Here is a 13,027-nt window from a genome sequence, read left to right on the forward strand (position 1 = left end):
TATTGTATATATATATATAGTATATTGAATACTTTTAAAGAAATGATTAAAAGAAATTTAAAAAAATGTCAGTGTAAATATTCAACTGAATTCAGTATTGCTGTATTGTAGTGTAGTATAAGCATCCTTACAGTGTATCTGAGTGTGTACTAGTGGGTCAAATATCCTGCGTGTTTTGTGGTCTGTCTCAGACGTGGATGAGTGCAGAGATGGCACGCACCAGTGCAGGTATAACCAGGTGTGTGAGAACACACGCGGCAGCTACCACTGCACCTGCCCACGGGGGTACCGCTCCCAGGGCGTGGGCCGACCCTGTCTGGGTATGTACACACACACACACACACACACACACACACACACACACACACACACACACACACACACACACACACACACACACACACAGGTAAAGTATACATACAAACCAGCTCCCCCAAGTACATTCATTACAAGCACATACTTGTACACAACATGCATTGCAAGTGCATACCAGTGCACACCAGGGAGTTCACTCACAAGCATGCGCTACGTGCACTGACAAGCACCTCCACAGACAGATGTCAACTAAAGGGCACAAACACACACACACACACACACACACACACACACACACACACACACACACACACACACACACACACACACACACACAAACACACACAAACACACACACACACACACACACACACACACACACACACACACACACACACACACACACACACACACTCTGACACTGACACAGTGATATACAGAGATACTCACACACACACACAAAAAACGCACAAATGTGCGTGCACACACGCTCACACGCACAGACAAACAGACACAGTGACACACAGAGACACACACAGAGACACACACACACACACACACACACAGCTGCATTCCACTGGCTGCAAGGCTGCTGCTTTTGCTATTGCCCTCCCACTGCTCCCAGTCTGCTCTCCCTCGCTCTCGCTCTCGCTCATTTCCTCCATCTCATCTTTCCCAGTCACCCATCCACCCTCCACCCTCCTGCTCCCCTCGGCCAGTACACTAGGCTGGGCTCTGCTCTGCTCTGCTGAGTGAATAACAGCAGCAGTGCTGGGAATGACTCTCCTCAGTCTCGCTCTCGCTCTCGTCATCACTCACTGACTCCACCGCTTGGCTTACACCACCAACGCCGCTGCTGCTTCGCTTTTAAGCAGACACTTGACAAAACGCTCCCGATCAATCGAAATGCTGAAGTAGTTGCAAAATAGTCTGGATAGCCAGGAAAGATCCATCCAAGTGTTAGAGCGTAGGTGTAAAAGATTTCTAATCGATGAAAGATCAATCAAAATATTTCAGTAGAGGTAAAAGATGTATAATAGGTGAAAGATCAATTCGAATGGGAAAGTAATGGCAACATTATTGTAGTCAAGTCAAGCCTGAGTGAGTTGTAAAGGATAGATTTGTGTCCGCCATCACAACAAAGCCGTAACACTCCCCCAACTCTGTCCCTCTCTCTGTCAGTTATATGTGTCTGTCCCCTCTGTGTCTGCCTTTTTCCAGTCTTTCACTTTTTGCCTTTGACCTTTGACACTTGACCTTTTGTTTGGGCTCTTGGCCTGAGGCACTCTCTGCTTTTCTAATGGCATTCATGGTCACAGTTGGACCTCTTGAAGTCCACTTGAAACCTCTGGCCTATCTAACGCCATTAATTCTCTCATTAACTATTCCTGGTACACCCATGTTGCCGATCGGCATTGTGCGAGTGTAAGTGTGCTCCCATGATGAATCCACGATGAATCTGATCCATCTGGTCCATCCATGATCCATGTTTTTGCCATCCATGTTTTTTTTCCTGCTGTCAAGTGAAGTTGGGGCATTTCACTGATACCCCTTTTTGTCCTTCACCCCCTGCTCTCTCTCTCTCTTTCTCTCCCTCTCCCTCTCTTCTCTTCTTCCTGTCCCCTGTGTCATCTTTTCCTCCTCTCTCTCTTTTTTTTGCCTCCTGACCTTTCTCTGTCTGTCGCTCTGTTCCACTCCCTTCCCCTCCCTCCCCCTCCCCCTGTCCATCTGGTCCACCCCTTGGTCCACTCTCCTGGCCGGCGGCGGCTCTGTTGTGGTGGCAGACATTAACGAGTGCGAGGCGGTGCCCTCTCCGTGCGCCCACCGCTGCCTCAACAGCCCCGGCAGCTTCCGCTGCACGTGCCCGCCCGGCCGACACCTCCTGGGCGACGGCAAGTCGTGCGCCGGGCTGGAGCGCCTGCCCAGCTACCACAGCCTCACCTACGGGTACCAGGGCTGGCAGGGCTCCGGCGGCCGCCGCTACCACAGCCTGGCGCAGGGTTTCGACTCCTACCGGCGGCCGGCGACTGCCTCACCCCCGCGCTCGCGCAGGCACGCCGCGCGCCCGCTCCTCCTCCCGCGCTCGCACCCTCAGCCTCTCTCCTGCCCCCCAGGGTTCAGGCCAGGGACTGGCCGCTGCGTAGGTAACTATGGGCCAGGAGGGGGGGGGGGGGGTGAGAGAGGGGAGCTGAGGAGAGCGACGGGACTGGCATGACATGTAGGACTGATGGGGTACATGGGGGCAAAGTTTAAAAGCAATTCATTTTGGACAGCATAGGCTTTATGACTAGATGCAGTAGAGTAGGCCATAGCATTTATATGTATGTGTATGTATATGTGTATGTGCGTTGATGTGTGTTTGTGAATGCGCGTGTGTATCGTTGTGTGTGTAATGTATTAATGTATGTTTGTGAATGCACGTGTTTGTATGTCGTTGTGTGTTTATGAATGTGTTTGTGAATGCGTGCGTGTCGTCGTGTGGGTATTAATGTGTGTATGTGGCCGCATCCGCAGACATCAATGAGTGTGAGCAGCGCGACACGTGTCAGCACGAGTGTGTGAACACACCTGGCAGCCACAAGTGTCTCTGTCCCTCCGGCTACCGCCTGATGACCAACGGCAAGACTTGCCAGGGTAAGACCCGGCCTTCACACTTCACACAGGACACAGCTCCTTTATCTACACCTTTCAGTTGGTCAGTCTCAATGTTATTGTCAGTGACCGTGTTGGAAACTTTTCTGTGCAGGGTTTGTGTGGGAACATTACGCAAAACCTACTGTGAATAATTGGTCTCCTTCTAATTGTTACCGGACGTGTAGCCAGATTTGCATCGAGTTTGTTGTCTTTCCACAGACATAGACGAGTGTCAGGAGCAGAACATCCAGTGTGGAGCCAACAGGATGTGCTTCAACATGAGGGGCAGCTACCAGTGCATCGACACGCCTTGCCCCCCCAACTACCAGAGAGACGGTGCAACAGGGTACGCCATTCATTCAAGTGAATTAAACAGTTCAGTGTGCGATTCGAAACACAACATGGTGCTGAGCTTCACAAAGCCACTTGTCTCATGTTGTAGAACAGAGTAATCTCGGCCATTTCTGCCAGTAAATAAGCACTCCCCCTGCTGGTCATTCTTTACCTGTAGGAATGCATGCATGTTTATCAGTGTCAACTACAGTAATTTCCTGCATATAAGCCGCATTGTGTAAAGGCAGTGTTTACAGTGTTTTATGCAAGTTAAAAGAAACAAAACCATATTAACACCATATTAACTGCCCCCCTGTATTAACCTCATAGCTGAAGAAATTTTGCAAAGTCAATGTATAAGCCACGGCTAATAGTCGGGAAAATGACGGTATGCACCTCACCGCTAAACTCAGTCCATTATTGTGAACTTTAACTGCAACTTGGTGTTCTGTTTGCTTGTTCTGTAGTTTCTGCCTGAAGAACTGCCCGCCCAACGACCTGGAGTGTGCGCTGAGCCCCTATGCCCTGGAGTACAAGCTGCTGTCGCTGCCGTTCGGCATCGCCGCCAACCAGGACCTGATCCGGCTGGTGGCCTACACGCAGGAGGGCGTGGTGCACCCACGCACCACCTTCCAGGCGCTGGAGGAGCAGGACGAGCAGATGCCGTTCGCGCTGCGCGACGAGGGCCTCAAGGGGGTGCTGTTCACCACGCGGCCCCTGCGCCAGCCGCACACCTACCGCATGAAGGTGCGGGCGCTGTCCTACGGCACCGACGGCAACATCGACTACCACACCACCTTCATCGTCTACATCGCCGTGTCCGCCTATCCCTATTAAAGGAGCACTTTATGATGGCTAGAGGGAAGAGAGAGCTAGAGAATGAGAGAAAGAGTGAGAGAGAGAAAAAAGGATGGAGAAATAATGGACACAAAAGTAATGTCTCTTTCTCAGCAAGAGTTGAGTTGAGTTGGGTTGAGTGTGTATATGAATGTGTGGGAGTGTGTTGTGTATGTGTGTATGCATCTGTGTGCATGTGTGATAATGTTGTTGGACACACTTGAACAAACAAAAAAATTGAATCCAAATATCCAATCACCTGTCAGAGGAACTGCCAACGGAGTGGGTACAGGGGATGGTTCCACATCGCCCCCTGGTGTTTTGGAAGTCTTCCAAGCCGCTCTTCCAATGTTGGTCTGTACAGGGAGCTTCAAGTGATGAATGGATGACGGCAGAACCAAACGGTTAGATGGCCTACTTAGGCATATTTCAAGTTGAGGGTTGGAGAAAAAAAAATGCAACCAAATGGCTACGTCTACCTACTAACTTATTAATATGTGCTTGAAAATGGATAGGGATGAGGGTCGGGTGGAGATTTCTTTACCCACGTCAGTGTATCAGCAAGAGGGGGGCATAGTTGAAATAAGCGATGGTGCTTGTGTGGGTGACATGAAACTCCAATGGGCTTGGGTTGTCCCTCTCCCACCCATTTGACACCCAACCTCAGGTAAGCATACAAATCCAGTGTATAATAGCCCCACCGATTTCACTCGTATTTGTGTACGTTTATCCTCAGATAACCCTAGTACTTCACTCCACAGTCCACTACTGCGGTCACATACAGCCACAGACATCAGTCAGTACCTAAGATGTATTCTATTTTGAATATTTGTATATAAGTGTTTTTATTCTGTAATATGATTCTATACTGTACGCTATTCATGTCTTTTGTAAAAAATGAAACAATAAATGTACAACACAAATCAACTAGTGTGAACTTTCTTGTGTGATGATCACGTTTCAATCATCAGGAAAACATATGAGCAGTATACATTCCAACAGATCTTCATACACCAGGTGCATATTTATAAATCTTTTAATTTCACCACCAAAGCACAAACATAAAAAAGGAATATTACGTAAGGCAATCTTTACACCAGTTTGGTACATTGTGATCGGTTGTTTTTTTTTTTTTTTTACTTCCTCTGCATTTGGTCACGTGATCATGACATTTTGCCAGCAATGGCTGTTGGGTGCAAATGGAAAGGTTGCAGGACTGTAGAACATAACATGATGGTTCTTTCCAAAAAAAAAAGTAAAAAGTAAAAAGGATGGCATATAGACATGTGGTCCCCAATCATAAGAGCATTGGACATGACTGAACACTGACACTCCTGGGTCTGCAGTGAGACACGAAACAACAGACAGAAAAGAGACGAGTGGAATCCATTGCACAACTCGGCTTTATGTATGCCGGAGCAAACTGAATTAAGCACTCCCATTCACTCACTCACTCACTCTCACACACACACACACACACACACACTCATAGACAGTTGATGTCCATCACCGCTCAAATCCATCACACCATTAGGACACAGAAGGATTAGGGCAACGCACTCTTGACAGGACGTGATGTCGAGACACCTGGAATCGTCCAGAACAACGACCAGCTGAGCAGACAGCTGTTGCCCAGGCCACTCGATCAATTTAACATAAACAAAAACATAACGCAAACTATTAGTAATACAAAAGTTTGTTCGTAATTCCATACGTGCTCTTTGTTTTGCGTGTGTGCAGGTGGATGCTGCGCATTAAGATTGATGTCTGGGAGATCATGAGTTCTAAGCAAGGTAGCTAATGCCCTATTGCATGATGGGAGCCGGGATTAAGCGAGGCGGTGGTGAGAAGAGAGCACGCAGCTTCGTGGATATTAATCCTAATCCCAGAGAGCAGCTCATATACACTGCCAACCTAACCCTACCCCTCCCGTCTCCCAATCTCAATCCCTGTCTGGCTAGTCTCCGCTCTCTCAACACCGCCTCCCGCCACGCTTCCCGACTGTGCATTTCAGCGCTTCCTAGTACACAACCCCCCCTCTCCCCACCACCACCCCCCCTTCCCTCCCAATGGACTACAGACGCGTGCAATGTAAACCAAACAGGCTAAATCCTTGAAGCACCGTTGTGAGTTCAGACTGATGTTCTTTTTTTCTGTTGTACAGCGAGCGCAGCACTCCTGCCTCAGAGGTCACGTGCAGGTGGTACACTGGTCAGAGAGCAGATGTGTCCCATCTGCCGGCACACTAGACAAAACAACCAGACGAACAGAGAGAGAGAGAGACATAACAATAGACATAACTCTATTGTCCTAAGAGAGTCGGCAACAACCGTTGGTCTGCACTTTTACCGCAATGCATCCGTCACACTCAGGCTGGGTTGGAAAAGGTGAAGGAGGGTGGTGGTGGTGGTGGTGGTGGTGGTGGGGGTGAGTGAGTTCCACTGACAGCAAAGTCCCAGATGTCTGGCCGAGTCCCTTCTCAAAGGACCACAGACGCGTGCAAGGCATCTCCGTCTGAGTGCACAATGTTAAGAGGCGATGACTAGTCCTTAGCGGTGCAGCGGACCACACCAAGGCCAGTGGACTGGCATGAACGTGCTGGGAGAGTGGGATTGGGTCAAGTCCACTCAGCTGACCGCCGATCTAGTCCATGATCCCTCTAGAGTCGGAACCACGCGGACTAGGGTGCAGTGGGGTTGGAGGAGGCGGAGTCCAAAGTCCAACCACTGATGTGTTTAAAATGTGGTGTAGTAATAAAAAATAAAACTGCTAGGTGTGTTCTTAAGGTGACAAGCCGGGAGGCTTTCCTGAGAGAAGCGAAGCTAAAAAACTAACATAAGTGATGGCACTGCTGTTGGTGTCAGTAAGTACAACATGTGTGTGTGTGTACGGGTGGAAGTAGAACACAGATGGCCTGAAAGCTCAATGAAGCATGTTTTTCTGTGTGTGTGTGTGTGTGTGTGTGTGTGTGTAAAAGCTCTGTTAAATAGCTTGGAAACTAAAGAGAGAAAGAATAGATATGAGGAAAGGGCATTTCACCACAGGACCCTGTATTAAAGTACCAGCTCATACTCCTGTGTGTGTGCGTGTGTGTGTGTGTGTGTGACTGTGTGTGTCTGTGTGTGTCTGTGTGTGTCTGTGTGTGTCTGACAGAGAGCAACCCGGCAGCTGCTTAAACGGTCTTCCTGGCTGTCAGTACCCTCACTATGCAGCCAACCCCTCCTGCTGATAGAGCCTGAGAGATGGGACAGGACAGAGAGGGGAACAAAGAAAAGGGAGAGAGAAAAAAAGATGTATTATCTGCATGCCCATAATACCAGTATATGAATAAACATACATTTTATTTATATTTACATTTCTGTTGGAAAATACTTAATTTGATTTTATAATTCATATTCATAAGATAACCTGCAATCAACCATAAATACAATTCCAGACAATTCCAATAATAACCAGTCGATCCTGGTTGGCCAACAGCATAACATCTGGGTGGCAGGCAGTGTTAAATGGTTGGCAGACGAGAGGAGAGATCGCGCGCGTGTGTGCGTGTGCGTGCGTGTGTGTGTGTGTGTGTGTGTGTGTGTGTGTGTGTGTGTGTGTGTGTGTGTGTGTGTGTGTGTGTGTGTGTGTGTGTGTGTGTGTGTGTGTGTGTATTCTCTAGGAGCCTTTAATCCAGATGTTACCGACTGCTTGCTCTTAGGGGGTCAAAGGTGGTCGCTCACCTTCTCGTGCCACTGCAGCAGCACGGCGCTGCTGTTCTCCGATGGCTTCTCGAAGCCCTTGTAGATGTACTTCATGAGCAGGTCCACCGAGGTCTTGTCCAGTGACTGCACCGCCTTCTCGATATCGCTGCTCTTGAACGAGCTGAGCACCTTGAGCACCAATCCCTCAGCACGGTCCTGCAACAGAGCACAGCACAGCGTCACACACAACTCAACACAACAACATACTGTACAACACGTCACAGGCAACTCAAGGTAGGATAAAGTCACCAATACAACAGCATGTCAAACTCTTTTGTGTTGCAGTGTATTCAGGGTATTCAGCATTCAGGGTCTATTAAGGCACGATAACCTCTCTCTCTCTCACACACTATATATATATATATATATATATATATATATATATATATATATATATATATATATATATATATATATACACACAAGCATGCAGGCGCACACGTACTCACACACAAAATACACCCACACACTCTTAACACATTTTCTGCAACTCTAAGCACAAGTATCCAGTGGTTTCGTGATAAATGGCCGATCTCTACTCCCCACCTCAACATAAACACTTCCATCCAACATTTTTGGTGTTACTTAAAAAGGCAAAAAACTGCACACAAAGCAGCGTTACATAGAGCCTGCAGCAGGGGCAGAGAAAAGGTCTGTGGGCTTTAAACATGAAACCCACACAGCCTAGTTCAAAGGAAGAGCACATCTGCTTTTGAAACAGTGTATTTATCCAAGCCTTCACCAGCAGCTTCCTCTAAAATATAACGTGTCAGAGCGTCACTGTAAGCCGGACTGTTGCCATTGTAAACTTTCTGAAAGGTCCAATTCAAAAAAAGGTTTCATGGTCATATCAAGGTGATATTTTATGAAATGTCATTCCATTAAAATGTCATTCAACATAATTAAAAAAAAAAAAAAAAAAAAGAGTTAAAGAGAAACGCAGTTTGGGCGACTTCTTCCCCGTTTTCTCTCGTTTTTCACTCCCGGGTTTCTCTGCAGAGCTTTATATTTTACGACACTCTTCAATCCGCCGTTTCCTCTTTCCCTATTCCTTGGACAACGGTGTACTTGCTTTCTGCTTTTTTTTTCGCTGGCTCAGAACGAGGTGGCTTCGCTACCTCGTTCTGGTGCCTGGCGTGTATGTGTGTAGTGCAGTAAAGCAATTTGTTACAGTACATCGCAAGGATGATCGTGAACATGATCACGAGGTTGCGAGACTGCGAGCGCAGCAGCCCGCCGGCCCAAAGTTGTAAGGGTGGTTTTTCCACTAACAGGCACAAGGTAGAAGCAAGACGGCCACCATTCAACCCGAAAAAAGACATCTAACCATTCCAATGACACCAAAGCTGTTCAGTTAAGGTAAACTAAGCTACAAAAAATAGCATAGCTCCCCTTTAAGGCAACTGTTAAACCAAAGGTAACCATCCATGAAAACCATCAAGGCAACCCAATACCAAATCAAAGTTTTCCATGTTTTTCACATGCCAAAAGATAAATAGAGGCAGAGCTTAAACTGATCCAACAACTTTCATGTCAGTGAGGAGAGCAGGACTAACCTTGACGTTCTGGTTCTTTGTGTTGATTGGAGGGTTCTTCAGGACAGCTTGCAGGGCACCCATCAGGTTCCCCGTAAAAGGGTTAGGAGTTAAGGACAAAAGAATCTGACAACAAGCACTCAATGGAAACAGCAAACCCCCTAAGGGTGATAGATGCAGAAGATAGCCAGACCAATTCCTCCATGACAAAGACGACCTAAGGTATCAATCGCATGTCGTCATCACCTTTATTGCTAGACTCCAATTCCGTTCAGAGAACACATACAACACACCCATGACACATAACATACATTTAAAAGAAAGCATTAGCACTTCTTTAAAATATAGTTTATACCAGTGTTTCCAGCAAGAGTGACAGATATTGTATGACTCTAAACTTTGATTTGACAATGATGTTCTGACAGTTGACAGGCAAGATATAAATGCAAACATAAAATTGCTCAATAACGCCTGCACTCGCACTACAACACCCGAGTTTCTTGAGTATCCATCCATATGCATGACAAGCAACCTGAAGCCTCTGGATACTCATCTTTTTGAATTCCACTACTAGTCCACAAGGGCGCAGTGTACAGAGAACAACAACAACCAAGGAGACTGACATTGATTGAACACTTGTCATGTAAAGCCTACCTTACACTGACAGACTTTGACCAGATTTGGGAAAGATTCTTGAAAGATTGTAGTCTTTTAACGAATGCCCCTCGTTCAAGCTTTACTCAAGAGACTACAATCTTTCAAGAATCTTTCCCAAATTATGTCAAAGTCTGTCAGTGTAAGTAGGCTTTAGCTTGAGCATATATACGCAAAGACTGCTTACATTTCAGAGAAGTCAGTTACGACTACATACAACAAGAAAAATAGCCTAAAGTCCTGTATCTAGGCCTAAAGCCTATGGCTTTCGACTCAGCACGCAATCTAATCTAGTCTTCATAAAACAGGAAGTACCTTTTGAGTCACACATACCGACATATATGGACTGAAAATCAACTTCCTCATAAGTGATGCTATTACTGGCGCTTCACCGACTTTAATTTACTGCAGTTTGGCATGGGCTTTGCAGCACAATGCAATGTTAATCTTAATGCATGTATTGACCATAAAAGGCAGAAAAGGGAACGATACAGGTAGCCAGGAGAAGCACATTTGTGGAATGCATTTTTACGACAAGTCTGGGCAGACTGCACAGACTGCACAAAAGCTAGCACGCATTCCTCCAGGGTCCTAAATAAGATAAGACTACAATAATATACTCTTCAAAATAACAAATACTGTATCATAGCCTCCTATTCGCAATTTGTGAAGTTGGGGGACTTTAAAAGGCTATGTAAGTTAGTATAAACAATAGCATTCATGTACTGCTAGACTAGTTCGAAACACTGCATACTGCAAGGCGACAGACTTGACATCAGTCTAGCTAATTAAATATTCTGAGCACTAGCAATTTCGCCACTACCACTAAGTAATTCAGCTACACTGTTAGTGTGCTAAGCGGCTAGCCACATCTCTTGTCCATTCATTCACATCTTCTAAACACAGAGAGCAATTTTACTGTTAATTTAAATACGTATCTAATTGCAATCTGGCAGACTATCTAGTACGGAGAGCAAGGAAATGCACCGCCTTTTCGAAAGATATGAACAATAACAAGCAAGCAAAGAAAAAATCAAGCCATTGCTCCTCCACCACACCCTACAGCTAAGTTAGCGTAAAGGCTATTCACATTCAATCATAACGAATCAATTGTATGCTTTACGCTGTACTTATACTAACAAGGGACCCGAGGGCATGAATGGTTATATATTAAAACCAATTAGCTAAAGGTACAAAATTCGATTCAGAATCTGAAAGGATATTGCCTGACAAGGGAGTCAACTTCTGCCTCATCTGGACCGAGTTGGTTCTCGCCCCCATCCTCTTCGTCTACAAACTTGTTCTCGTCGTATTCGTCCACATCTACTTTCCTGAAACGATCGGACACAGTGTTCTTCGACATGATTCCGTCTTTTAAAACGCCACAGACACAAGGCAGATTTTATTAACGATATCAAATGCTATGGAAGGCTGTCGGCTGGCTCGATCTCTCTTCCTTCCTCTGTCAAAGAGCGAGTCAGCATTCCATCTACTTCCGCAAAGAGCGCCTCTGTCGGTGCTGGTGCGGCATTACATATAATGATACTTCATATAGTGATGAAGGCCTATATGAAGTATCATTATATATGCATAAATAAATATCAGATTTTAGCACACCTGGAGTCTTGGTTTGGACGTGTGGAGTACGGCTTCATTCACTGACAAAAACCTCTCATTTTGTTTGCCATGCCTCACCAAAGAGAGTTTGCCATGCCTCACCAAAGAGAGCTTTCAGAGAATCTACGATCAAGAATTTTTGATTTACATAAAGCTGGCAAGGGTCAAAAAACTATTTCAGAGACTTTAGAAATTCACCAGTCTACAGTTACTGTAGGCAAACAAGCTACAAATTCAGGCTTGTGCAAAATTCAGAATTGAATTGAGAATGACTCCTAAATTCCAATTCAATTCTTGAGTTTGAATTGAATTTGAATTGAGGTCAAAAACAGGATGCAGAATTACAATTCGAATTTGAATTAAGGGAAGTAGAATTGAAATTCAGTGAAATTCAAACAAATTCACATACATAATATAAGGGTACACTGCAAATTATTTGATTCTTATCAAGATAACAAAAAAAATAGATTAGAAGTTTTAGATCATTTACTGTATATTGTTTTAATTCATTTAATTTCTAAATTAAATAATTAATTTAATTTGATTTAATTTCTTACTTTAAGTGTTCAACTTTACACTATCTTAAATCAAGCACAACCATATCTTTTTTGTCTCAAATAGGCATGAAATCTTAAAATGAGGTAAATACTGTTCAAATGAGATCTTTTATATCTCTCCCTCAAATTCTCATCAAAATAAAGCTTGTTTTATGTAACAAGAAAATTTGCCTTAATTTAAGATGACATTTAAGATTTAAGATATCATCTTAGAAAACAGCAGTCTATGCTTATATTTAACTTATTCTGAGGCTGTGACAACTTTAAATACACGTGATCTAGACTTGTCACGAGCTGTGGCACTGTGGTGCAACAGGCTACAGCAGTAGGGTGAGATAAGGTAAATTGGGACACTTTTTGGTAGATCACAAATAAAACTATTTAAAATGCCAAACAGGGTGAAAGTGAAGACTTTTATCACTTCATATGAGTCTTAGCAACATTTCTGTGCAGAAAATATGCTTCCAAATATAATATTTTTAAAGATATTAACCTTCAAAGACCACAAGACACCATACCTCAGACCAAGAAAGTGTTCAGGTAAAATGGGACACTCGGTCAGGTAAAATGGGACAGTCAGTTTAGAATTGAAAAATGTGCAACAAATTGTAGAATAATGACAATGTTTATTTGTATTTTTTAATCATTTAATGATAGTGTTCAGATGTGTGTGTGTGTGGGTGCGTGTGTGCACAAGCACAAGCGTGCAAGTGTGTGTAAGTGTATGTGAGTGTATGGGCCTACTTTGAGTGTGAAAAGGCTAATATGCGGCTAATATGCTAACACCTTAACGCTAATGGCA

The 13,027-nt window shown here is 44.9% G+C and overlaps 2 protein-coding genes across 2 annotated transcripts in view; one reads left to right on the plus strand and one right to left on the minus strand.

Moving 5' to 3' along the window:
* The window catches only part of hmcn1 (hemicentin 1), a 124,434-nt gene extending 119,398 nt beyond the window's left edge, over positions 1-5,036 (plus strand). The window contains exons 103-107 of the mRNA XM_062555918.1: positions 192-320; positions 2,100-2,459; positions 2,830-2,949; positions 3,169-3,295; positions 3,750-5,036. Coding sequence (XP_062411902.1) covers positions 192-320; positions 2,100-2,459; positions 2,830-2,949; positions 3,169-3,295; positions 3,750-4,119 — 1,106 coding nt within the window. The 3' untranslated portion in view covers positions 4,120-5,036. The remainder of the gene's footprint in view (positions 1-191; positions 321-2,099; positions 2,460-2,829; positions 2,950-3,168; positions 3,296-3,749) is intronic.
* Positions 5,037-6,185: 1,149 nt separating this feature from the next.
* arpc5b (actin related protein 2/3 complex, subunit 5B) lies at positions 6,186-11,531 on the minus strand. Its single transcript, XM_062555919.1, has 4 exons — positions 11,275-11,531; positions 9,419-9,491; positions 7,842-8,018; positions 6,186-7,354 (listed from the first exon to the last, which is right to left on the minus strand). The coding sequence occupies exons 1-4, from the start codon at positions 11,412-11,414 to the stop codon at positions 7,292-7,294; spliced, it is 453 nt and encodes a 150-aa protein (XP_062411903.1). The 5' UTR covers positions 11,415-11,531; the 3' UTR covers positions 6,186-7,291.
* Positions 11,532-13,027: the final 1,496 nt, after the last annotated feature.

The sequence above is a fragment of the Sardina pilchardus genome, chromosome 15 (assembly GCF_963854185.1).
Source record: "Sardina pilchardus chromosome 15, fSarPil1.1, whole genome shotgun sequence".
In the NCBI taxonomy this organism is placed as follows: domain Eukaryota; kingdom Metazoa; phylum Chordata; class Actinopteri; order Clupeiformes; family Clupeidae; genus Sardina; species Sardina pilchardus.

Coding starts and splice junctions, on each gene's coding strand:
- arpc5b (XM_062555919.1), bottom strand. CDS start 11,414: ATGTCGAAGAACACTGTGTCCGATCGTTTCAGGAAAGTAGATGTGGAC. Junction 9,492..11,274: donor GTTGACTCCCTTGTCAGGCA/ATATCCTTTCAG, acceptor TAACCCTTTTAC/GGGGAACCTGATGGGTGCCC. Junction 7,355..7,841: donor TGCTGCAGTGGCACGAGAAG/GTGAGCGACCAC, acceptor CCCATCTCTCAG/GCTCTATCAGCAGGAGGGGT.